This window comes from Chelon labrosus (assembly GCF_963514085.1).
Source record: "Chelon labrosus genome assembly, chromosome: 13".
Lineage (NCBI taxonomy): Eukaryota > Metazoa > Chordata > Actinopteri > Mugiliformes > Mugilidae > Chelon > Chelon labrosus.
In genome coordinates, this window is record NC_140346.1 from 23,318,565 (window position 1) to 23,345,431 (window position 26,867).

At 41.3% G+C, this 26,867-nt stretch overlaps 2 protein-coding genes across 2 annotated transcripts in view; one reads left to right on the top strand and one right to left on the bottom strand.

The window, feature by feature from the left end:
• nbeab (neurobeachin b) overlaps positions 1-26,867 on the top strand; it is a gene marked incomplete at its 5' end in the record, with an annotated part of 190,781 nt that overhangs the window by 123,477 nt on the left and 40,437 nt on the right. The window contains 3 exons of the mRNA XM_084558818.1: positions 1,165-1,368; positions 10,128-10,274; positions 15,228-15,364. Of these exons, the coding sequence (XP_084414944.1) occupies positions 1,165-1,368; positions 10,128-10,274; positions 15,228-15,364 (488 nt within the window). The remainder of the gene's footprint in view (positions 1-1,164; positions 1,369-10,127; positions 10,275-15,227; positions 15,365-26,867) is intronic.
• On the bottom strand, positions 16,715-18,770 carry mab21l1 (mab-21-like 1). Its single transcript, XM_084559285.1, has one exon. It carries the CDS (start codon positions 18,043-18,045, stop codon positions 16,966-16,968), a length of 1,080 nt encoding a protein of 359 aa, XP_084415411.1. The 5' UTR covers positions 18,046-18,770; the 3' UTR covers positions 16,715-16,965.

The following is a 26,867-nucleotide window of genomic DNA, read 5'->3' on the forward strand; positions in this document are numbered from 1 at the left end:
GTGATCCCCTGTAACACTTTAATCTGTTTAGACTGCGCCGGTGCTGTGGCAGGCAAGGGGGCAGAAACTATACAATGAAACAGACGACTGCCTGCCAAGGTCTTACAGTATCCAGCACACGGGGGAAAAAAAATCTCTGAATCCAAGGTTTTGTTTTGAGCTATGGGTGGCTGTTTCCAGTATTTTACTTTTTTTTATAATATGAACTTAAAGGTGGCATTTTAGATAATGGCAAAAAAAAGTCAGTTTTACTACAAGATGTTCTTCATGTTTGCGTAATAAATACGAATAAAACTGTCTGTATGAGTTAAACTAATGCTGCTATTCTGCTTATTTCTTCACATTGGGCTAAAAATGCAAATAAACCACATCCAGGCTGATGTAATCCACATGCAGCGTACTGTAAACTACACATCTCTTATTCGAATATTCACTATTTGTCTATGTGTCTCTTCTGCCTGGTAAAGGTAAATTAAACCAAGACACAACGGCTCTTAAACATCTCCAGCTAGTGCACAACTGGAGCAAGCAGCACTTAGAAACCTAACGCTAGCTCTGCTGCTTAATGGTTTGCATTAGCTGCAAGCAATAAAATTATCCCAGGTCCTCACTAATGTTGAAATAATCATTTACAAAGATGGTTACCACATGCTGGAACTGTTTTCTTCTTTTTCTCTTTTTTTTATGACCCTAATTCCTTGTTATTAATAATGAATAAAAATGCAATTTTCTGTTGGGTTGCTCCAGGGCTCTGGGAATCATTTCAATGAATATTTCAGCACATTATTTTAATCATGGCTCCACACACGCAGGGAGGGGGCTTGTTTTATAGGCTCATGCCTCAACCGCCCCAAGACCCCGATCATTAAACCCCACGCTGTCTGCGTTGAGGTTCCTACCTTTGATTTACAAGACTTGTTAAAAAACATTGTAAAAAAGGAGGCAAGCTGTGCCATTTATACTTGTAATTTGATGCTGTATTTGTTAATGGGAGTGCCTGTGATTTATGCGTGTGCCGGCTGCTGCAGCTCCCTGCTGTTCTGATGCTATAGGCTTTAGCAGAGTTGACATTACAGGGCCTCTGCAGAGCATGCCACTACTCAGCCTAATAAGCCTGCTATCTGTGGCCTGATTTTCCTCCTCGAGATGTTTTCCCCCGATAAGAAAGTGGCTGTTGTAATCCGACCATTGCCGAGGAGTGTTTGCTCTGTCTAACCTACATGTCCTCTTGTCTCTATTATAGTCAGCTGCACGACTTCTGGCGTCTCGATTACTGGGAAGATGACCTGCGGCGGAGGCGGAGATTTGTCAGAAATCCTTTTGGCTCCACCCACTTAGATGTCACTTGCAAGTCACTGCAGGAGTATGGTGAGTTGATCCTTTCTTTCTGGAATCTGTGTATTATTTCTTTTCGCTGAGAACTTGCACACATCATTACCCCGTATTAAATGTTCCTTTTTTCGAAAATCATTTTTGTGAAAAGCATTTGACAAGTAGCCCGGCTTGTCCGTACAGTTTAGCATGTTGCATAGGAGACGTTTTATAGGTAACATTATTTATGAGTCCTGCAAATTGAACATGACACCTCCATTTTATTGCACTTTTTATTTCCATCACAACACTCACTCACGAACAAATTGGCTCCCTCTCTCTCTCTTTACGTTTTTTTATTTTTTTTTCCCTTCTCTATTCCTGAAACTTTTCCTCCTGACCCAGGCCTCTCTTGCAGCGTTGCCCACCACCTTGTGTCAATTTCGACCTTATAATCATGCAACTTCTAAAAGAGAACAGCTCACTGCTATTAAAATCCCTCGGCATGTATTTCCTGTCTGTAATAGACTGGCACGGCAAATGTTTAACAGCGCAAGCATGAATGCATTGATTCTGAAATTAATAAACGCCTTTTTAAGTTTTAAATAGAAAGCAGGTGATTTCGAGGTTGGTCAGGGTTGGCTTTCCTTTTATAAAGGCCACGCACGATCGCAGACCTCGGTGTGTCTCCATGTTGAGCTACTGAAGCAAACCGTTGGCCGGGATCTGGATGTCATCTGGCTACTCTCAGCTCTCTCTCTCCCTCTCTCTCTCTCTCTCTCTGCCATGGCTACTATATGTACATTACGAGTGGCCTCAAGACAAACGCATGCCAGCTGCTGCCTCGGCGGCAGGTGGTCCGCACATAAGACACACAGGCAATAATTTCACCTTCTGCTTTCGATTTCGTGGTGGTTCCATTATGTTTTTTTTTTTTTTTTTATTAGCTGCAAGCCAATTTGAACAGTGTGTTGATTCCATTGTAGGAAGGACTCAAGTCAACAAATGCTAATTTAAACTGAAGTGACAAAGACATTCCAGTGCATAGCATTAACATTGCTTACCACTAAATAAATACCAGACAACCTGTAAAACAGATCAAAACGTTAACGTTAAAGCCTCCTCCTATTCCTGCAGCATTGCATGCCACGCTATTGACACACATTGTTAGTATGTTTTGTATCTAATAATGTGCTTCTGCTTCAGCGTACATACTTTCGGTCGCTATTATAATGTGTCCTAGACAAAAGATGAATTAACTTCACTGAATGTCAACAATGGCACCTTATAAGTAACTTTTATTTTTCTGCTAAAAACGATGAGAAACATATTTTTTTGTAACATTACACCAAAGCTTATAAATGTCAAAGAGAATAATTTAATAATAAGACCAATAATTTTTTGTCCTTACCATCGCCCCTGGCTCTCTTTACCCGCTCCTTTTAAGACTTCCAGGATGTGACACACGTCCTCAAGTGCCACAAATACTCATCATGTTATTTAGTTCCTGAATTCACCCGGAATATGTTTTCGAGCTATCAGCTTTCTTTCTGCTGTTCAACATTAGAGCCTCGGCGTTTGTTGACTGAAGACTTGTTGAGGGCCTGCTGGCGTGCGGCGGTTTTAATGAGCAGAATAATGTATAAACTTGTCAAGTGAAAGGGATCGCCTGCAGTCGGATAGCCCTCTTGCTCTCCGTGAGAGGTGAGCTGCACTTTCAGGCTTTGATGTGGCTGCGCAGCGGAGGCCAGGTTTCGTTATGAGTTAAAACGAGAAAGACCTTTTTGTTCTTTGTTAGAGCTTCAGTTGGCACTGACAGTTGGCAGTTTTTGTTTTAAATGCATGATGACACTTATGTTTTTTTATAGGAGTATACACTTCTAATTAGCCTGGTATTAAAAGTAGGCCCTGTTTTTCTTTTTTTTTTTTTTTTTGCACATAACCCAGGTGCAAATGCTCAGAGGTTGGATATCCATTTGTCATAACTTCCAGACTTTGTTTCTGGGTTGTGACAAGGATGCTGTGGAACTTTTCTTGCGGGTCTCCAGCTGCATAGGCACCGAAGTAGAAAAACAATGAGGCTTGTTTGAGTTGGCCTTTGAGCGAGTCATTATTAAGGCTTTAAAATGTGGGACTTTCAGGGAACCAGCAGGTTGTCCAAACTGAACAGTTTATAGTTTGACAGCAGGATATGACAAAATACACTCAGGCACAATTTCTAGTTTGAAGAGGGCAGACCTCCATTGTTTTGTGTCTGAGCAAATGCCAGTCTTACAAAATCACTCTGGTAAAAATGAAAATGGACTGAAAAGAACATTTCAGCGAGTGGCTTGCATTGTTTGTTTGTCTTTTTCTCTTTGATATTAAGAAACAAACTTTTTTTTTTTTTTTTTTAGAAGTTGAATTCAAGCTGTAGTGCAGGACTGTTGCACACAAACTGGCGTCCGTTACCTTCAGTCTTTTGCCAAATGAGTTCAAACAGTGCTGATTAGGTTCATCAGTGCATCTAAATCTTTATGCCTTTTGTAGCACTGGTACTAGGAGTTAACCAGGCAAACGTTATTAATTATGAATCCCCTAATTTTGAAATGAACATGTTGGCAAAATAATCTACTCTCCTGTTTGGCGCCCAACTATAACCTACGCTACGACGGTACTAATACTTTATTTGTGGGGACGCTACTGCGCAGGACGCTGGTTGCAGTTTTACGTCAACCAGCAATGATTGAACACTAAAGCTCAGAGAGAAGCAACCGTATTGATGGAAGCAAGTATGGAGGAGTTTATGGTTGGTGGAGAAAGGACAGTTAAGAATGAAACTAAATCTTGCTCGAGATGGCGCTTGGTGCTACAGCCGGTTATAAACTTCTGGTGGATTCACAATTCTAGTCACTTTATTTTATTATTTATAAAGGGTTTTCTTTATTAAAACTATATGGCTGTATGTAATATTCAAAATCAATATGAATCCTATGTTAGAAACTATAAACATTTTTTAGTTTGTCACTGAATGAATGCAAATTTTGAAAATGTGCTATTCATTAAACGTCTCCAGCATCCCTCTCTTTCACCATAATGTGTGATTGTGTAGCATTGCAACATTCTTCTTGTATTAAAAAGTTCCGCTGGTGAGAACAACATCGATCAATCGTTTTCCACGTCTTTACAAACTAAAGCCTTGTTGACTGTTTAAATGAGTACCACATCTTTCCTGATACAAGATACCAGCCTCTCTGTAATTGAATTCTTTTGCTTGGCCCGTCCTGTCGAATGGGGTGACAATGGAAAATGTGGCCGCTAAAGTTTGCTGCTTTTTAGTTGTGGTTTTGGGGCTGGGTCAGGAGCTAGCATGCTTTTGTTTCAGGAGCTGCAGCGTTTAGTTCTAATAAACATTTTACATACTTACTCATCACGGCGGTCTGTTCCACGTCAAACAATTCCATATCGGTGAAGTAATCTGAATACCTTTATTTGATGTTATTTCCAGCTTGTTGTGGACTGGCAAAACTCAAACGGGCCAGCAACTCAAAGGGCGACATCCTGAATCACCACAGAGAAAAGGGGAGGGGTGAATGAGGGAGCACTAATCCCGATTTTCGACTTTTGAGGGATTATGTGACCGTTTATTTTTACTACCCATGGATTTTTAAAAGCTGGTATTGATATTTTTAGACTAAAGTTACAAAGGGGAATGCTTTTAAACCCACATTTGAAAGTTTTACCTTGTTTGTTGCAGTGTTTCCTTTCAAATTAGCGTTCGAAAGTAAACTTTTATAGAAATCAAGTCGATATATTCGCAAAAGCAGCTCATTAGTGTAACCTTTCGCATTCACTAGTGTACAATGTTTGGTGTGCACGCACAATGTGTGTGTGACGGGGCGGGTGGGAGGGTTAAACTCTGCCTTAAACTCTGCCTCGTTGTCTATTAGCAGCATTGACAGCTTAGCCAGCACATTCTGTCTCTGCCCTCCGCCTGTAATAACCTTCCCTGTTACCGCCAGCCTCCGCCCCGTATCAGAGTATATTGTTAGGTGATTGGAATTGGGCAAGCATGAAATGGAAGTCACGTTAATATTGATCCAAATGTTTAACGGGGTGTTTTACCTCCGGGTGTCCTTGCTGTCTCATTTCAGGTGAGCGGCTTCTCTCAGAGCTGATTGCCCACAGGCGGAGATCTTTATAGCTCTTTACGGCCGCAGAGGACGGCCTCGTGATGCGATATTAACCTTCTCCAGCTTTATAATCAAAGATATTAAACTGTGGCGTCAGGGTAATCGGACATTTAAATGCAGCCTCTCTGGAAATACTATGTGGAGCACCTAAAGCCCAGATGTGGAAGTTATTAGACGTTTTTGTTGCTGTTTTGAAGGAGGTTGTTTGCAACCTCTGGCGGCACAGTAGACACGCACTGCACATCTCAGGATATTGGATAAAGATCACCCCAGGAGGAAGCGTCTGCACTGTGTAAACTCCCCCTACATCAAAGTTATAATGTTTACTTTAACGGGCTCAAAACACACGCGGATGGCTTGCATCACAGGAAGTGCGAGGCTGCCATTTCTCCCCCTCATTTCATCTTTCACTGCAGAGTAAATAAAAGTGAAGAGGGCAGAATTGCATCGCCTTAGCCGTAACGCAATCCCCTGAACAGGACTCTGTCTCTGCGTGTGGAATGTGGAGCCTGTGGAGAGGGAGCGTAGGAGGGCAGGGTCTGAAACGCACCGACTCTGGGAAGCGGAAGACATATATTTAAAACATTCTATAGGCTGCACGTTATGTGGACGCTGGGATGACTGCACAAAAAAAAAAAACTGATTCAGCTATAGCATGCGTTGTTCCGCAGCTTATTTACTTCACTATGACTAAAGGGAACAGAGGTTATCTACACAGAGCTGACAGCACGAGACATATAACAGAATAATTCCTGAATTTTCCTATTTTCTCATTCCTCGTCTGGAAAGAGTTCAAGACAACTGTGCGCCGTCCAAAATGTCACTAGTTATATCAACTGGCAAACACTCAGAAGGCCTCGTCTGACAAAATTTAATTTCCAGAAAACCGTGCAAAGTGAGCGAAGCTGTGAGGAAAGAAAAAAACAATGTGATTTTATTTCATTTTTAGCACATTAACCGAGTTACCAAATCTGAGGGAAGGATAACTATGCCTTAGCTGATGACTTAGCCGAACCTTAAGTAAAGCAGGATGTTTTGTGGATCTCTTTTCGGGCGAGCGATGGTGTATGACACATCGGAGACTTACAAAAACACACCCTCACCGACTCTACTGAGGCCATAAAAATGAAAGGCCAGTGCCACAGAACTCTCCGTGTTGCAATATGCGAAACGTGGACCCTTGGCAATACTGTTATATTTGATTTGATGGTTTTCTGGAGCCCTTTCTGTTCCACACCCTGTAATAACACTTCTGAGCACTGACATGTTTTCATAGTGGGAGCCTTTATCTAAGATTACTCTGGATTGTGCACAGAAGAATTGTAACATATATCGGATTTCTTTTCTTTGCCTTAAACTAAAATTATTACTTCTTGTGCATGTTCTTTTTTTTACGCAGCTCACTTTCTTCCTCGGTAACGACGCAATGAAATAACACCACATTTTTGGATAACTGCTGCCTTGTGCAAAGTTATGTCTCCACATTAACCATAGCCAGAAATACTCCAAATCCTTTATTAATAAGTTTTGTTTTTGAGTAATAAATCTACAAGTAATGTCTTCTCGAGAGGTCAAACCTGACATGATCTCAAAAATGCAGTATAATATATTTTCAAATAGCCATAACAACACAGCTCTTCAGTTACAACTGAAGTCAGTGTGAACTCTCTGCATAAGTTCTCTCTGAGTCCAGGATGAAACTTAAAATCTGAAAGCTTCTTCACCTTCAGTGTATTTTTAAGAAAATTGCGCCACAGCCGCCGACTTGTGGATGCCCCGGAAGGAGCTCAGGAGCGGGCATGCCGCTTGACTCCGGTCGGGCCTCCGTCGGTGACAGCCGGCAGGTCTTCATCAGCCTCCGATGAGGTCACGAAAGCTTTGCAGTGCACTTTGCTGGGTGTAATTAGTGCACTCTGAAGCAGTTTCAACCCAGTGATTGAACAAGAGCACCCGGGAGACTGGTGATCGGTGCCTTCTCCTGGCAACGTTCCTGAAGAACTCGAAAGCGAGCGTGAAATAAAACTGCTGTGGTGTTTCATAGATGGCTGCAATTTGAGAGATGCATGTTGGGGGAGCATTTTTATATGACGATGCTGCATAGGAAACATTTTATCTTGTGAATCGTGGTTAAAAAATTACAGATTCAGCTCGGTTCATGACTTTTTAAAACTAAAGTATACATCTGCAGTTGGATAGGTTTTAATAATTCAGTGTATGATAAATCCAATATCTAAATATTAGTTCAATATCCTCTTGATCATGTAATTTATGGTGGATAACCACAGGTTTATTCTGTTTTATTTACGCAGTTTTAAATTTAAATAAAAGAATGAGAAAGCGTATCTCCCGCAGCCTGCACTAGTTTCTTGTTCTTTTTTTTTTCTTTAATTTAAGATCACTCATATGAGTTATATCACACATTCAAAGGCCTCTTCTCTTTTCTTTGCCATACAGTGGTCAAGGGTGAACACATGAAAAGCTTCCTAATGAGTCTGCCTCGACACCGCAGCTAGTCCTGTAATCGTGACAAATGGCGACTCTTTTCACAGCTGCACTTTTAACAGTGTCCCCGAGTCAAAGGGCCATCACTCACGAGACGATCACTTTTCACGTCAGCACATTTTCCCCTTCGTGTCATAGCTCTTCATTTCTTATTTATTAGTTGTTGGGTTTATTTTTTTTCTTCTGTGAGGATTAAATTGCATTGTGGGAAAAGCTGAGTTGAGTCCTCTGCCTTGCATCGTCGCCCCCCTGCAGCAGTTGATGCTGGTTCATTAGTGTGTAGAAATCAGCGTAGTTTATTTGGTCTACTCAGCCCTGTCCAGACTTGCCAATCAGAGCATCAGCCCTGTCCACTGAGTTTTTTCCTCATTTACTTGGAGCGTAATGATGGTTTACAGAATTAGAGTTTTAAGTTTCACTCGCTCTGCTTTGATTTCTGACCGCTGGCTGGCTCTTGGCTTTAACATTACACAGAATTCATTTCCGAAACGCTCAGACTTCTTCCCTCCGTCTGATGAAAGCACTCCAGATACGAGACAGAGCAGGAAGCAGACTTTTTTCTCAGTAGCAGTGTTGACAACAGTCAAATGTGACCTCTTCAAGACAAGGTACATGCTCCTCAGGGGAGGGAAAGGCGAATTAAGAGCTGTGCTGAGAGGAAGCATGTCAGACGGGTGTCAGCCACCTCCCCGTTTCTTGATATGTGTTCTTCCTCTCGCACACGCAGATTTCTCGTCTGGTTATTTCCTACATTGGACTTCAGAAAGACAAATTCACACGAACGTTTTGTGCAGCTGTGTGGCAGGCGCATGCTGGAGATGAGCTGATTTAAGCTGATAAATGTGCAGGGAGAGCTCTTTGTTTTTTTCCTGGATGTATGAGGACATCGTTTTCAATGAGCGTGCCTCCACTATAGCCATATGATGAAGTCCTTGTGTAAGCAGCCTCCTAATTGTGCTGTCTGTTCAGTCTCACTCTTGTCAAGTCTCCAAAAGCAGAAAATGATATCTCTAATCTACTACGAGCTCGAGATGTATCACCCGACTCCGCTGTTGGTCTTTTAAGACACAGACGATGTTTCATCGTTGACCTTGTCTGAAAATAAAAGCGTGAAACACCTCTGATGTTCAACCACTCGAAATGTATTCGCTGAACGAATGTGTACTTTGACATTCTTTCATATGCTGCGGAGGTGCGTCAGTGTGCATCTCATATCAGGTTCATCCTGCACATTGTTTTGTTATTCATGCCGAGCTTCTCTATGCTTTATTTTTTTTATATATAAGTATATATATTGTGATGCATTTAAAGAGTAGTTCTTTTAAAAAAAGATCTTTCGGATCTACATAAACATTTCTGTTTTCTCACGATAATGTCTAATTAGTGTGAGTGTGTCTGTGTGTAAAAGGATTTGTGTCGGTATTATGCATGCAGAAGTAATGGATGTCAACTGGTGTGTGTGTGTGTGTGGGCGGGCGGGTGTTTTTTCTTCTTTCGATGTTTTTGCATTTTCTTATTAGTCTTCTTCATCTTCATTTTCCTCTCTTAAAACATACTTTAGATTGTAAATGAAATTGCCACGGTCAGTGAGTGCACCGGCGTAACATTTCCCGTGCTTTATTAGAAACAGAGAGACGGGATGATATAGTATTTCTCTGCAGAAATGCATCGGTGGAATCTGCCCCTTACTTACTACTGGTGGAAGGATTTTGCCAAGGGATAGACCGACTAAAATATTTTGGCAAATTATACTTAATGTTTGATAGTTTGCATGAGAATATTTGCTCATTTTATTCACCAGTGTACTGAGGTCTGTGTTTTTGAACCAACCATACGTTTCTTACACACACACACAAAAAAAATGCATTCACGTAAATGACTCACGCAGTAACATAAGAGATTTAAAACGTTAAAACTACAAGGTTTATAAATCTGCTTTATTCATAATAATAAATCGAATAAAATTAAGCCCTGCCTGCAAAACTGTGTAATTACAGTATGTTAGATTGAACAATACTAAATAAAAAGTTCACTCCTACAGCGTTACCATGTATTTCAGCCTAGTTATTTCTACCAGCCTGAGATTTAGAGGAAAAAATTACAACATTTAGTCTTTTTTTTTTTCTCTATTTGTCTTTCCAGGCTCAGAGGAAGCCGAGGTGGTCAAGTCCAAGACGGTCTTCCGCAGCCCGACTGTGGCCAGTCAGAACATTGAGACAGAACTGGTGCTGGATGGAGACGACGACACCGGCAGCCTGCTGCAGGAGAAGGAAATGGACAACCTGGGTGGTAAGTCAGCGCAGCAGCACTTCTGTTAACCTCGCCTTCGCAAGCATCATGGCTTGTCTTTTAGCTGGCCTCATTGTAGTAGCTGGCATAGGTGGTGTGCGTGATTCATACGTGTGCATCGAGGAAAGTCTTTGGATCGGCGTGTTGTAGCTTTTAACGGTGTTTATCTTGCACTGGTACAGATTCGTATAATCTAATCTGGGCTTCTGCCGTCTATCTTAAATGAAGATCTGGAGTCAGAGACGTGATCCGGATCGCTGTGCTTAAGTTTGACAGCGACACACTGTTTTGATCTGATAAGTGTCCTCCTCTGTTTTATTTTGAATCTCTTTAGCTCGGTTCCTTCCTCGAGTGTTTATCCCCAAAGGCAAGTCTTCTAAAGTTAAACTAACACCGGAAAGATGATCAATCCAGATGTGTCACGATTCATATTTAGAATCAAGCAAGCAATCAGTAATTCAAGTTGATGTGAACCGCCGCTAACTTTACAGTATCCTCATTTAACCTGTAATTCAACCTCAGTAATGGACGACACAATTCAAATACTATGATGTAGCAAATATATCAGTTATTACACAATAGTAGAGCCAGAATAAAGTGTAATTTATTGTAATCTAATACACTTAGATGATACTGATTTACCACTAAAAATATTAACAAACATGTATTTCCTTAAATATTGTAATCAATAACATAATTGTGCATCACTAGTGATTATTGTAGTTATAATTCTGTGTGCATTTATTTTTCTTCTAAATAAATTCTGCATTTATAGTGATCGCTTTACCTCATTTAAATTAAAATCTTCTGTTTTGTTTTAGCCAAATCTAAAAGGACTTTGCCCAAAAGGCTGCAGCTTTAACCCAGCTTCAATAATTTGACACAATTCAGTCAATATTTCCGCTTACTGCCACGGTGATTACTGCTCCATCATCGCGTCATTTAATCATCATCACCGTCATGTGTTTGACCTAAATTATCCAGCCAACCTTGATCTGCTTTTTCAAGTAGCTGTCGAGTGCTTTAAAAGGTAAGTTATCCAGAGCTTGCTTGAGTTACTTGAGTGTAGGTCAAAAATGCTGCATTTATCAGGAAAGCTTGTGTTTATAAAAAATAAAAAGTCATATCTGTCACTTAAAGACGTTGCCAACTCCTGATATGTTTCCTTGTAGTCTGGTGAGAAAGAAAATAAAGCAGCAAAGAGGTGGAAGTGTAAATTCTTCTTCCAGTCGTGAGAACATGTCATTGTTATCAGTTGTTTTCAGTGGACGCTGCATTCGCTATTTCCGTCTCATTTATATACATTTACACTCATTTGCCAGTTCATTAGGTTCATTAGTGAAAACAAATGCGTCATAATATAACAGCTATGCACTAAAACCCCCTTCATGACTGTTCTGGTGTTCGGTCTATGTTGAAACAACATCAGAAAGCTGGTAATTCAACTGTATGCTCATTTTAGAGAATGTAGTTTATGGTGCTGTTAAACTATGTTGTATTAATCTCACAATTGTCTCTGCTCTTTTGTCTACACCTCTGACTAAAATGAAAACACACTTGAATCAACGGAGATTTAGTGCAGGGCCGTTGCGTTAGAATTAATTCATTTTCAAGAGTGTACCTAATGAAATGGCAAGCGCGTGTAGCTCACGGACTGGATTCCTCAAAACAAAACTCGGCATGTGTTCTCATTATATGATTTAATGTAACAGATTTTCTTTGACTAGCCGAATTATTCACAGTCCAAAATTAAATTTGGTGCTTTTAACTGGGTTTAACTGAATTGTCACATGTTTGATTGCATAATCCGTCCAGTTCCTGCTGCCAGGAGGACTTAAATTCCCCTAAACTTGTAGGCAACAGGAATGCATGACAGTTAACAAATATTACTGCATGTATTGTATGTAGCGGACTCCCCCGGTACGAACTGTGTGAGAACACGTACACAAACGTAGACAGCCAGGCAGCGTACATAAACATTTCATAGCCGTACGTTACCCAGTTATCGTGGCTTATACGTGAAGCTCAGTCTGAAGCAGGGCAGTGCTGAGCAGTGAAATCCCCTCTAAGATCCCACAGATGAATCTCAGAGGAGGAGACTAACCCCTCCTTTTTGTCCCAGGGCCAGCAGGCACAGCAAACACTCCATGTCTGTCAGATGAACGCTGCACTGGCCAATCTAAAGAGCAACGCTAAAACACAATCAGCATGTTTTCTCCTGAGAGACCCACTAATGACCACGCACACAACTGAAATGCTGAGACGGAGTATATTTGATGCGTTTATGACGTGTGAGCTGAAATTATGAACCGAACCTTGATTGTTGTGACTTTGAAGAATAAGTGCTTGGATTTAAGTATGTATTTTTTTTTTTTTTATTCAATGTTGAAACAAAGTTCACGTTTTTACCAATAGGGGAGCTCCATTCGGGTAATGCTTTTACCAGGATGCACTGTCTGTGTTTGTCCTGTATCTAATCCCAGGCATGAACAGCCTTAATGAGAGATCTGGGACTAGATCCTTGTCAACAACACTGCTCCTCCTGCCAGTCGCTGGGTCAGTGCCTGCTGCTGCTGCCGCTGCCAAAGGGGCGGCGCCTGCACTCACAGGCTCAGGCAGTTGTGGTTTACTGAACCTATGATTAGCTTTGCTCCCCCACAAACACTGGAAATGCTGTCTGTGCTTGGCCTGGCATTAAATGAACCTTTCTGTGTGCGCATATTGTAACCCGAAATCGGGCGAAATAGAAATGCACGCGAGAGGACGGAGAAGAGGAGTCTGATCTCTGCTGGGCATTTCTCAAAGCAAAGGAGGAGCCTGTTTTACTGGCATGCTGGAACTATGTTAGTGTATCCCCAAGTGTGGTTTAGCCGCCACAACCATTTTTGTTTTGCCTTAATTTAGCCTTTCTGTATCCATTTTAAGTCCCATTCAGAGTTCTTATCCCTTGAGTGGTGACATGTTTATAAAAGAGTAAAAACCAACACGAGATCTCTGAATGTGTAATCTCAGAAGAAGTGAGAGGAAGACAAGAGCTCTTATTCTGATTCCTGGTTTTTCCCCAATGTTTTTCCTCCCTCTCTTTAAAAGTCTGCAAATCTTTTCTTAATAAAACCCCACATGTCTGCGTATATACATATTTCTGCGTAAATGATGCACGTAACCCACTTCCACTCGTATTTATTCCATAAGGTACAATATAAAAAGCTCTAATCAAACACTGCAGTCCGGTAGATGGATTGTGGGTAATAATATCTCCTCTGCAGCTCTCCCAAACTCCCACCTCAATGAAATGAGACTTTTCATCACTTCATTAAATTGGCCTGTCATTTTTTTTTTTGGAATATTGGCATTAAAAGGAGGAGGCAACAGGCCCCGGCTTCCCGAGCCTTATCCCGTGCACACCACTCATCCTGTGTAACTTGCCCCTAATTTCATTATTCTCCTGTAAACATTTTAACGCCATATAGCCTAATTATGGAAGGAGGAGAATCCCTCAGGGGATTACTGCCTAATCCTCTTCCTGTCCATGAGCAATGGATGCTTAATGCTTCGGGCTATAGTGTCTTTCTCCCTGTGCGAGGGGCCAAAACACAATGCTTCAACTGTAGGAGTGTTATTTTTAGTAAGAGGTGGTTTAGTTTATAATTTAGGGGCTGCAGTGGACATAAAGATAAACTACTTTTATTGCAGGGGCAACTGTTTGTGCCATAAAAGGGTCAACTCTAATAAAAATGGTAGAATAATAATTTTACTGTTATCATTTTGCATTAATACTTTTCTTTTTTTTATCATTCCTGTTATCAGACATGCAGAGAAACATGCAGAGGTTTACTGGTTACTTATACGGAGCTTGTAAGCAACGTGTATCGTCTGCGCAGATAGCATCAGCAGATAGGATCACCGTTAATGGAGCCGAGCAACGCAGAGGAGAGAGGAAAGAAAGAGAAAAAATCCAGAGAGGGCGGTTTAACTGTGCAGCCTGCAAGAGCGATGAAGGGGCGCTCTGGGAGTTGAGACCGAAATCCACTTGTATTCCTGTAACACTATCGGCCATAATTGGCTGAGGAACGCAGATTAAGATTGATGAGACATTAAAGTGGCTCTTTGGAGTTTAAGGGATCGATAAATATCCTGATTTCCAGAGCTTTTCGTTTGGGAGCAGACAAATCACTGTAACGGTGCTCCACAGCGACACTGATCTGAGAACATGGAGGATGAAGCAGTGGAGGAGGAGGAGGACTAGAGGAGAGGAGGGGGAGGGAGGGAGGAGACTGGAATAAAGATGTGATCACTATCAGCTGACCAGGGTCACAAACACACCTTTAACATTCAGGACTATTATTTGCACTTGAAAACAAGCTTCATTACTATTAGTATAAGTTTGATTATTGTTCTTTCATCTCTGTGTATCCAAGTTTCGTTTTTTGTGAATAATAATAACGTTTCAAATTCAAATGTTAGACACATTTGTAAAATACAACACAATATTGCCATGATATGTAAACAGGGAATTATTTTAAATTATGAAAACCATTTATTTTTTTAAATATTGTTTTGTTTTTTTCTTACCAGCGTATCGCTCATTTGCAAACAGGCACAATGTTTGGATCACTCCCCTATAACCTCGATGCATCCACTATATTTTGCGCACACGGATTTGTGCAATCAAACAGCAACAAAAAACAAAAAAACACGTTCAGACTAAAAATGAATAGTTTGACGCAGTTATCTGTGCGGAATTTCTGAATGAACCCTGACCACAGTGTGGATAAGCACGCAGCATATATCTTCGCACAAACAAGGCCGCGGACGTGATAATAATATAACAGTCCCTCCAGTTGCATTGATCAGTTTTGCAGAAACAACCTCGCGTTATTTAGCATAAATACAATCCACCTTTTTTTTTTTTTTGCTTAACACGTTACTGATTCGGCATATACGCTCTTGCAGGCCCAGTGGTCCTGAGCAGCCCGGCTCAGCTCGTTGCCCCTGTCCTCGTGGCCCGGGGGACTCTGTCTATCACCACCACTGAAATCTACTTTGAGGTGGACGAGGATGACCCTGCCTTCAAAAGGGTCGACCCAAAGGTAAGTAACCTGCAAGCAAGTGTGTGTGGCTCGGGTTTAAAGCGAGCAGATATGTTTACGACACGTCCCACAGCGGTTGTGTTTTACATCCCTCCCATTGAAGCTCTATGTTAAATAGCTACTACATGTTAGTATTGAGAATGAAAAAGTGGGAGTTGCAAGTGTTTTAAAATGAATTGCTCTATTTTTCTTTTAATTTATTTAACGAGGTTTATGTGCACAAATGTTTGGCTCTAAATCCTATTTTTGTTTTGTGGGTCAGTGCGTAAAAACACTCCTCTGAGGCCTGCTCTACCTGCAGGTTCGACCATCAAACAGGTAAAGCAACCAAGTTACGCCAAGTTAAGTGATAATCCAACAAACTACGCGACTTTGATGCAACTGGGATTGTGATTTTGTAAAAAAAAAAAAAAAAGAAATAACTAAAAAATAAAATAAACTCCCTACAGCTCTGCAGGCTTGCAGCTGCGCTTAAAATAATGTGTTTTAAAATTATTCATTCGTTATTTCTATATTTTCCAGGTGCCAAATGTAAAAAATCCAAAATTAAATGCTCCACTATATTATCACTGCTTTGCATTAGACCTACTTATACACATTTAATAAAACCATAATGGGACACAAATATAAAACAGCTCGTTTTATTAGCTCTTTAAATTAGATCAAAGACAGAAATAAAAAAAAAAATCAGATCACAGATGTTATAATCCAGTGTATTTCAAGTGCATTTTTTTCCAATTAAAACTGTAATATATATATATATATATATTTACTATATATATGTTATCATTTTCTTTTCTTTTTTTTATCATGTAGGCCTAAGCATGGTAGAGAAAAACAACAACTCAAAAATGTTCCGAGTACTTTAAATAATAATTCAAGTAAATCGATGGAATGTTTTCAATGTAACAAATGTCGTCGTATACGCCTATCATCAAAATGTAAACTTTAAAAAATTAGAAAATGTCCATTGAAACAGGTGAACCAGACTACCACTGATGCAAGTATAAATTAATAACGTTTCTACCAGATAAAGGAAAAAAAAAAAGTTCAGTTTTAAACAGGTGGATCCTATTTACGTGTCACAGAACAACATTCACAATTCCAGACCACTTGAATCACAATCTATGAATGTATTTACAGTAGAAAATGTACAGATGTGTGTTTTTATTTTATTTTTTTTGTTGTTTTTTCTAAAGTTTGTCACGGGGCTTTATTTTAAAGCATTTAATTGTGGGATTTAGAGACAACCGTGTGGCGTACGGGTGTGGAGGGAGGGAGGGAGGGGAGGGGGGGTGGAGAAGCCACTGTTGAGGTGGCCTCCTCGATTAATTATAGCCAATAATTTAAACCTCCTCATTTTGGCACCGCCAAAAGGTGCAAAGGGGATGTTGGCAAACTAAACTGTTATAAAAAAATCTTCTCAAAAACAGGGCTAGGCCAAAAGATATTCAACAACAGAGGACAGTCACATTTCACAAGACTTTGCAGGTTTGTTGGCAATATTTTCTCTGTCCGTTCATGAGCTCGTTAGGCCTCTTTAGCACATTTTTTTTTTCTTTTTTTTTTTTAAGACGAGGTGAACCAAATATATTTTTACCTCAGAGTTTCTCCAAGCTTTTGGGGTTGGTCAGTATTTCTCTTGCCAGTCGCCAAGTCTGTTTGGCTGCGTTCTCTAGAGCAGAGTGAGGTTTCCCTTGGAACAGGTCTAAATTGGGCAAGAAATAATGAGGGCACCTTCTGCACTGCAAACACGAAATAAGCTGCAATAGTATCCCGTTCAGGCGGTCGCCGAGGCAGTTCTCGTCCCAGTCCGACTCCCTGGGATGCTTCTCACACTCGTAGGAAACCAAAGTTTTCATGTGGTAGTTGTTCAGAGGTGTTCCGGGCAGCTCGAGGTGACGGTCTCGTAACGCTTTGAGGACTGACAAGCATTTCTTCCTGCATCCACCGAGGAGCAGCCGGTTCTCGGCCTCGGCGAACTGCAAGACCCAGGCGTCGCTCTCTGCTGAGCTCTGCTTGCCGTTCAGGGAGTAGCACTCTTTGGATAAAAGATTGAAACCCTCCGCTTTGACTTCTGCCACTCTGTTAGGTCCCGGCCAGGGGATGTGAGGCAGAGGCCAGTGCGCTGCGCTTCGTGGCCAGATGCCAGTGCACTTGAAAGCCGGCGTGATTTGCACCACATATCTGTCTCTAATGCGCAGCTTCACTTCACTCGTGTCAGCGACCATTTTGACAACATCTCTGTAGCTGCATTTATCTACTGCCTGCGCCACCAGTGTCTGAAATCTCGACCGGATCTTGCGCGCCGAGAGGTAACCGGAGGCTGTGATGAATTCAACCCAGAGAGACATGCTTCTCTTGCGGCCGTCGCTGAGCTTGAGGACGGCGCAGCCCGGGAGAGAGCCGTCATCCACAAAGTTGAATACTCCCATCTGATTCAGATAGAGCACAACCTCGAACTCGGTGGGCGAAATGACCTCCAGTCCCTCGAAACGATTATCCATCTCGCTGAGAGAGCTGATGAAGCGGGGCTCCTGCACCTCGACCTCCTTCAGGACATCCGAAACCACCTTGCACACCTCTCGGATGGTCTTGGAGATGGCCGCCTTTCGAGACTGACATTTCTCGTTGTAGTATTTGTTTAGGTGATACACCAACTTTGCCTGCGCGGCTATCATATTAGGGCAGAGATCCGGGTTGTACACCGGAGTCTCGCAATAAGCCGAGGGATCCAACGCGGCTGTTTGTACGGGAGCCAATTTTAGAGAAGAAAGAAAGCTATTTAAAAAGAAAAAAAAGTGTCTCTATTTATAAAACTACTACTCAAAGCTGTGCTCAGAGCACATGCGTAAAAATCATATCATAACATTCAAAGCTGTTGTGCCGTAAACTGCATTGAAGTGCTCGAAGCAAGTCCTCGAAATGATCGGGGTGGCGTGATTAAAAGTCCATTTCAGCCTCGCTCTGTAGCCGGTAAAACGATCACCGTGCTAGTTAGGAGTCCGCGTAATTGCGCAGAGTGGAGTGTGCCCTCCTGACGCAGACGCCCGGTGTTGCTGTGTTTTACAACGGGGAGACGCACACACACACACACTCTCTTTATTATAGGGAGGAGTTGAAACCAAGATGTCCAATCGCTGTCCAATGCGTCACCGCAGTTTATCGAAAACAAATTCATCCCCGGGTGTTATATACAAGTAAAAAAGTACAGGTACTAGTAGTATATCGAGGAGCGGAAGTACACCTACGCGTTTGAAGAGAAGAAAAAAAAATCACCGCGTTACCTCGCTTTTATTATTATTTTTTTTTCTTGGACTTTATCTTCAGCTTTTTAAGTCCGCTTTATTGAATCATATGTGAAACAGTAGGTGGGTTTAGAGTTGTTTAGTGTATTCGGATGATAAAACATAGAAATTAACTTTATTATTTAACCTTTTTTTTCTACTGTAATGATTCTAATTCTTCCACATAAGTTATATCAAGTAAATTAATATCGTGGACACTTTTTGCTTGACAAAATCTATTTATACTGCAAATGTTTTGCACGGTTTGTTTCGAGTGCATACGTGAATAAAATAACCTCCATGTAGTTTATTTAATTTTAAGCCTTACATAAATTAATTTAACCCTTTTCCTGAGACGCCGTGTTTACCTCTGATGGATTAAAACCGTTATGGCACAATTTATATTTGCATTGTAACTATATTCGTCACGTTATCACGTCGTGGCTGTGGCAGTAACAGGAGTTCATATTTCAACTTCAGATTTCGGGCTTGTGTGTTAACTGCGCGACATGAAGGCGTGTTAGTTTTACACTGTGTTTGCATTGTGTTCAATCAGCAACAATCCATGTCAGCGTTTTTGTGCCATTTAATTCATTTATAATTTAAGAACACCAAAAATATTCACAAGGTATAACTGTAACCTTCATTCTTACATTTTTATAAAATTAAAAGTGTTTTATCTTTTTCCCTCATCTATATTGAAGAGTTTTATTTTTTCAGTGCCAAACGAAAGAAGCATGTATGAGAGTGAATTTCATTTTAATTTCAAATTGTTTGCTCTCTTGAGAATTATAGTGAATTTAAAAAAAATATTCCAAATTAATTAGATAATTAGATAAAGAAAATACCATACACTGATATTCTATAATGTGTCTTTGGCAATAATTATAATAACAGCAGGATAGTACCACCAGCATAAATATATAAATATATATATACTGTATAGTCTGGATGTTGTGGAAGGAACAAGAATATTTAATAAAAAGTAAATAATTCACACAATTAAGACTGTCATGCATTTTATAATAAAAAGTCTCATAATTCAAAATAAAAAAACAAATCCTGCATCTGCACCAAACCTTCTCTCTGGCTCTCTTCATTGCACTGGCACGCCATCTCACAAGGTACACTGCACGCTTTGAAGAGGACTTCAAAAAAAAAAAAGATGATGCTGCCCGGATCAGATAAGGAACACAAAGGCATTTACACTCGTCTCTGCTCTAGTCAGAGCTGCATACGACCAGACATTATGAGGGCAAACCGCTGCTCGTCAGCTCCGCCACTCTCCTTATACACGGATGCGGCTGAGCAGGAGGTGGCGTGTGCGGGAGTGGAGGACCTTGATAGATAGGTGACTCCCATTATCATCACAGCCTGTCACGAACACACTGCCAGTAGCTGCTTGGCAGGACCCCGATTATAATTTCCCACTGTTACCAGGCAGAAATTACACATATGGAGAAGCATCAGCTTTTTTTTTTTCTTTTTTAAATCTAATTGTGGAACACGATAAGAGATTAATAAAAAGGTTTATTTTAAAAATAAATAATGCAATTCTGCTCTAATATTCTACTTCTTTTCAGGTTAAGGCCTGATTAAATTTCACAACCAAACGTTTTTATTCTTATTGACATTTCTGGAGGATATGGAGAACATTATGGAAGGTTTTCATGTGGTGAGAGGTAGCTAAAAGCCTCTTCCCATCTCAGGCTTTGATAGTCTTTTCTCTCACTCTCTCCCACTGTCTGGCCCAGCAGGTACTTGCCTTTTATTGAAACCAGACTAGCCTCACTTTCCAGCTCCAAGTCAGATACCTCCGAATCCAGTTGCACCTCTCGCTCTCTCGCCGCTCCAGCCTTTGGCCATCCCGTGCGTGATAGAAGGGGGGGATTTTCATCGAGATTATCACCTCTTAATCTAAAGCATGTGGCTGCACAGATCTCACAGTAACTCAACCTGCTCTGCAGTCCCATGACTCCAGCAGTTGTCAGGTCCAGCCTAAGACAATCCAATCTTCTTACCCGTATCTTTACCATTACAACATTGCAATCTTTGTTGCTTCATTCACCATCCCGCCAGGCTATTGGAGGCCCTCCAGTGTGATATATGGGGTTGTGATTCCAGCTCAGGCCTATTTCTGACCCCTCAATACGCATGCATGATTCTGTAAATCAATACAATGACTCCTACTTCCCCTAATTTTTCACGAGCATGTGACCCTGTTTTGAAGGCCTCTTTGTCTCCACAGCATGCCTCTACACTTATTCATTTGTCCTCCTCCATTTTTCTTTTTCCTTTCTTCTGGCAAGACAGACGGTCCTGTTAACGCGGACAGGCATCACTTCAGTGGTACTTGTGTGATGGCATAATTGCCCTTTGATCGTGCCGCCTTTGCTTTGAGTGACTCGAAGACATATCCTTCAAACTTTAGCCGAAGTCATCAAATGTGTACTGTAATGTCGCTTCATTTTGTCTCTTATCGTCAAGGCGTTAGGCTGCAATGTAAGCGTATTTAATTAACACGAGTTAGTGTGCAAGTGAGCAAAACATTCCTATTTTTATTGTTAACAGTACGTAGCATCATGCATGAAAAAAAAAAATAAATAAATAAAACTTTCCCAAGCGGGAAATGATGCTCTACATATCTGGATCCTGATTGGCTCATTTGACTAACACAGTCCTCTGTAGCTCTGGGTTTAAAAGCATTGTATAAACATGATTATACTGTAATATTTATTAATGTTGTCTTTAAGCTTCTTTTTTTTTGTATTAACTCCAAAAACTCTATGATGTTATGGAAGTATGTTGGATTATTAAGCTGGATCAGGACCTCTGTGACATTGGTCTTCTAACTGGCATTATAATTACGGATGATACTTCATTATTACAGTAATCCTGTTACACAAGAACAAATAATCTCTGCCACATGCTTTTTCATTACATTTCTGGGGTTATTTAGTTTTTTTTTTTTTTTTTAAAGAGACTCTCTAGTCACACCCCACACAACAAAGGGAATTTACCAGCCAGCTCCCAAGTTAATGTGCAGATTAGTCAATGTGGACTTAACAGGATGACATATGTCTGTATAAATAAGATTAAAAGCATCGACACTTCAGAGATGTGACACCACCAGCTTTCAAACTGTGAGAAATAATTTACTCGTGGGATAGCCGCTCACTTTGACACATTTCCAGTAATTTTGTTTGTCACGAAATGAAATTGTCATTGGGATTTTTTTTTTTAATAGAACATTATTATTCCACGCAATATGGCATCTCTGTAGGTGGCCAGTTAATTTTTGGGCCTGGAGCCTCACTCTGGACCCCCTTTGGATTGTGTCCATTCATTTGTTTAATTCTCCGGCGTGTTTTAGCAGCCTCATTTGGACAAGTCAGGAAACTGGACCACATGGTCACTGGCTCCGTTTCACTGCAAAAGCATATCCGTGCCGCACAGAAGTCACCAAAAGTATTGGCTTCGACGGAGAGATTTTTATTTTTTAAAAAAGACAGAGGTGAGGAGGAGTGTAAATTATGAAACTTAATTGATTGTCTCGGCTTCATTTGGCCCCTTCACCCCTCCCCTTTGCAATATGGTACGCTTGTCAGCCTCGGTGATAAATTACATGCATGTATTTGCATGAATTTAGCACGAATACGATGTTGTTTTGGTTTGCTAAAGTAACGATCCAGAAAATATCTGGTTTGCGTTACAAAAATGAAAATACACTCAGCGCATTTTATTTTCCTGCAGCTGTCATGGTGGAAAGAGCTGCTCCTTTTTGTTCGTTTCTTTAAGCTGCATTGATTTAAATTTTCTCAAAGTTTTAACCAGGCAATTTGTGTATTTTTTCACTTTTATTTTATTTATTGTTTCATTATTATTATTAATTTCAACCTTGTTTGTCCTGAAAAGCGACCATTCAGCAACAACGGCAGTGCGATTAATCTTAATGTCTGCAAGATGTCGACCATCCAAAGGTGGGCGCTGTAATCATCTGCCCGCTGACCCCATGATGCTCATATACAGTCCTCTCTGCAGCCCTTGTGTCTGATAAGTATTTTCAAAATCTCAGATTGTTTGAGCATAACTCTCTCCCACGTTTCACGTGGCCTGGATGCAGGGGTTCACTGAAGCGCAAAACAACGGAAATTGAAGAAACGAGGGCACATTCTAGGTTTGGGGCTGTTTGGTAATCAAATGCTGTGTTGAAATTAGGTGAAGTTGCCTAAATAAGGGATGAAGGGTTCATAATTGCCAGTCTTGGAGATCTGAGGTGCCGGGTGCCAACTGTCAGAGCAGGGCTAATGATGACAAATGTCTCTCTATGCAGATTGCTGCAGCAGCACGAGTGTGCAGCTGAGAAGGAACAAGAAAAGAAAAATGCAGAGGGCCTAACTAGAGAAAGCTTGTGTGCACATATTTAATGACCTAGATGGAAATAAACCCCCTAAACTGATGAGCTGCCTCTGGAAGTACTAAAGCTTGATGCTGTTTAAAGCTACCCCTACCTGTGACTGATATTAATAGTCTATGTGGCTATAGAGAATCATTGCTATCTGCTTCTTCTTTTACAGTTTGCAACGCATACGGGTTAACAGAAATTTAGCTTGCAAGCTTATCGAGGTGATTTGAATATAAAAATGTGTCATGGTGTAGAACTTCTATATTTAGCCAAACAGTTCATCAGCTCGAGAAGGGAGGACATGAAAGCAAGGATCACCATGTAGCTTTCCTCATTGTCTAGCTGATGCTTTGGTCACTATTGTGTAATAAAAAAAAACAAAACAAGAGGGCTTGTTTCTCTGTGGCTTATGCAGAACAGGCTGTTCCTGGTTAACATAGCTAAACTGTTGTTGGTTAGCATGGATTTATTTATTTATTTATTTCTCAAAAGTGTCCCTGATTTTAACCACCTTTGTAGCAGAGGGCCATAAATCTGATTTCACTTACTGTGACGTAAGGCTCACGCTAATAAAAGAGCAAACCCGGAGTGCTGCATGGCCAGATTTCCCCAATTTGTTGCATGAATGGCTTTTGAAAGGGGTCCCTCTTTGTATGAAAGGAGTCTCGTCTTTGTTTGGTTTCGCCCCATCTGTGTCATCTGGTGGTCTGTGCAAGAGGGTGGTGTCTCGGGGTGCTCCCCAGCGGCGTTGCCAGTTGTTTTATGGACTCGTTGGAGTGGTGCAGGGAGTTCATAAGTTGGCCGGCCCATTGTGTGCTGAGCCCAGCTGACACGTGTGAATTGACTCCAGCATATTGACAGATCATTTCCATTAATGAATCGGAGGAGTCTGCCTTGTTTCACTCTGTGATTTATGCCCTTGCTTCATCATTCTCTGTGCTCAGGGTTAACTAACAACCCCCTGAACAACTCGAGCACTTACTGATGCAGAGAGTTTGCTTTGTTCCGTAGATTTGTGTGCGGCTGCATATACTTGAATTGATGTTTAAATGTTTTATATCTTGTTGCATCAAGTGAATGTTTATCTCAATTTGTGCAACATATAGAATCCTCTGTTGTTAGACTCTTATTTTATAGTTTTATGTTTGGTTTTATGTTTGGCATTAGATGTGCTGGAGTTTAGATTTATCACAGACTAGCAGCTCCATGTTGGGAGGGCGTGCTTTTTCTTGATTCGATATTGAGCCGCTTTTGTTTGTAACCGCTGGTGTCTCATGCGCTCGGGCCCTGATCCTCCATGGCGACCATCCAGCTTGTTCAAAGCAACAGCCACACACTGCTGATAGCACTGGCCTCAGCCTGGCCTGTCACCCCCACCGCTGCTGCCACATGGAAGGCACATTTGCTCGCCACCATTTTATGCTGCTGTCACCCTCCCCTCAAGAGCGAGGGGAAAAGAGGGGAGGTGAAAAGGAGAGGAGGGAAAGACGGGAGGCTCAACCCTGAGCGGATGCTAGACAAAGATGGCAGCAGAGACATTTTGTCTACTTTCATTAGTTCTGGTGGTGGTGAGCTGTGCTGAATATTAGCCTGTTACTGGCAAAGCCACACATTGTGGAGCACAGACGGAGAGCATGTCACAATCAAATCTACCCCACCTCATTTCCATCTTCCGCACCGGAAAAGTGGGACATATGGGGCAAAATGCCAATTGCTTATTTTACACGGTAATTAACATCTCGCAAACCGTGTTATTTGGTAGGTGTGACGAGGTTTATCTCACCAATTTACATATATATTTCCCAATAAGGTAAGATATTTAAAAATTCTCAGTGACTACAAAAGCTTACGCGCCATATGTCATTAAGAAATATTAACTTTTCTGGTCTTCACTCAAAGTACAGCAGCTTTGTTGGGACAGTGTCACATTCAGTTAAACTCAGAAACGTCCTAAATCGGTGCGGTGTGAGTGAGGGACGGTTGGGTGTGTGATATGTTTGCACAGGCCTACAATAGACTTGACTGCATGCCATTTTCTACCACAACAAAACTCCCATTTGGAGTTGTGCCAAAACACAGATGCTTCATGTAGTTTCCTTCTCCACCCTGCATCAGATTCTTTTGTTTGTCTAAATAACAACATCCATGCAGTGAGTCCCAGGTTGGTGCCCCGCAGTGTGTGTATGTGTGTTTTGGAGATGTATGTGAATGTTGCTTTGTCCTGCTGGGCTTTCATCCGCTGCACTCATTATGGTAGGCATCTCACCGGGCTTTATTAGGGGAAGCTCGGTGAGATGGGGTCTCCATGAAAGAGTCATGACGGACGAAGAAGTGCTGATGTGCAGGTTCCTGCCTTCGGGCTTTCACCTGCTCAGGAACAGCCCCAAGGCAAAGCAAAAAAAAAAAAAAAAATGAGGCCTCTCCGACCAGCCAATGAAAGATTGAAGAGCTAAAAGTCGAGACCTTCTTAGTGTTGCTTACTGAAAAAGGAGCCAAGACTCGATGGTGAAACAAAAAAAAAGAAAAGTCAAACAATTAGTAAGTGAATATCTTTCTAATGATGAAAACAAGTCAAAGGGGTGCCAAAAGAAAAATGGATAAAGTTGTGCCGTTCTACCTTGTTAAATTTCAAATGATTTTATTAGAGTGTCAGTTCTGTGGTCTTGGCAGGGCTCGGGAGGTGTCTGAGCAGGGGAGTTGCGGCGGCAGGGTGAGAGCATGTCGGCTGTTGACACCATCTAACGAAGGGAGGATTAGGAGTTTACAGAGGCAGTAATATGATAGGTCAAAAAGAGGAGGCACTCCTCCGCAGCACTTGCCTCTGTAATGAATGATTGACTGGAAAAGGAGAAGCTGCCACTCGCTGGCTGAGTGCTCATCTTGACGCCTGCCTCACCGCTCCATGGCTCCCCTTGATCACGTCTCGCTGCTCCCTTCTCATCTAAGGCACCAGTCTGCGGGGAAAAGCTGCTTTCCCCTCTTATTTTTCTCTCTAATTTACACATTTAAGACATTTTTGTTTGCTTATTTGCAATTCCTTTTTTTGTCAGTGAGCCTCTCTCTATCAGTCCTACTCGCAGCCCAGAAACCAGCCCCCCTCCCACCACCACCGCCACCACCACCACCACACACATACACAAACACACACACCCTCAACCTTTCCTTTCTCTTCTGTTTGCCTTGAGGCGATGAACTAATTTCAGGTTCCATAATTGCGGTGTGTTGTACACCTGTCTGCTATTAATTCTCCCCTGTCTCTTATTCTTACTCCTAATGAGATATTATTGTAATTATTGTCATTACGCTGTTTTTCATAATGAACTTGATTGATGTTGTTGTTAAGGAACTATTTATTCTCTATAATTAATGTAAACGTGTTGGCAACGTCCACAGCCACCGATAGCCTGGGACTCTGCATTACGAGTGAACTCATCCACTCATCAGCTGACCCCCGGCGTTCCCGCTTACTTGTCTCGGATTTGAAGAGGAGAGCCGAGCAGCCTGGTCACCGGTGAATAGAGCCCCTGCTTGTAGCCATTTTAAGACCATTACCACAGTGAAAGGCTTTACAATGGGCAGCGCTGGGCTTTGTTTCAGAGCCTGTCACTTTCTCCTTGTGAAAATCAAATAGTGCTTTGCCTTAAAAGAAAAGGTGAAAAAGGTTTTGCATATACTCCCATTTTTTTTTTCTTTTTTTTGAGGAAAATCTCGGTTGTGTTTTGAAAAGAAAAAGAAAAAAAGTTTTCAGTGACATGAGTTTGAATGATATTGTTGAAGAGGCAAACTACTGGAAGGAATGTTAAAGAAAATC

Excerpts from the sequence above, each read along its gene's own strand:
- mab21l1 (XM_084559285.1), bottom strand. The coding sequence starts at position 18,045 with ATGATAGCCGCGCAGGCAAAGTTGGTGTATCACCTAAACAAATACTAC.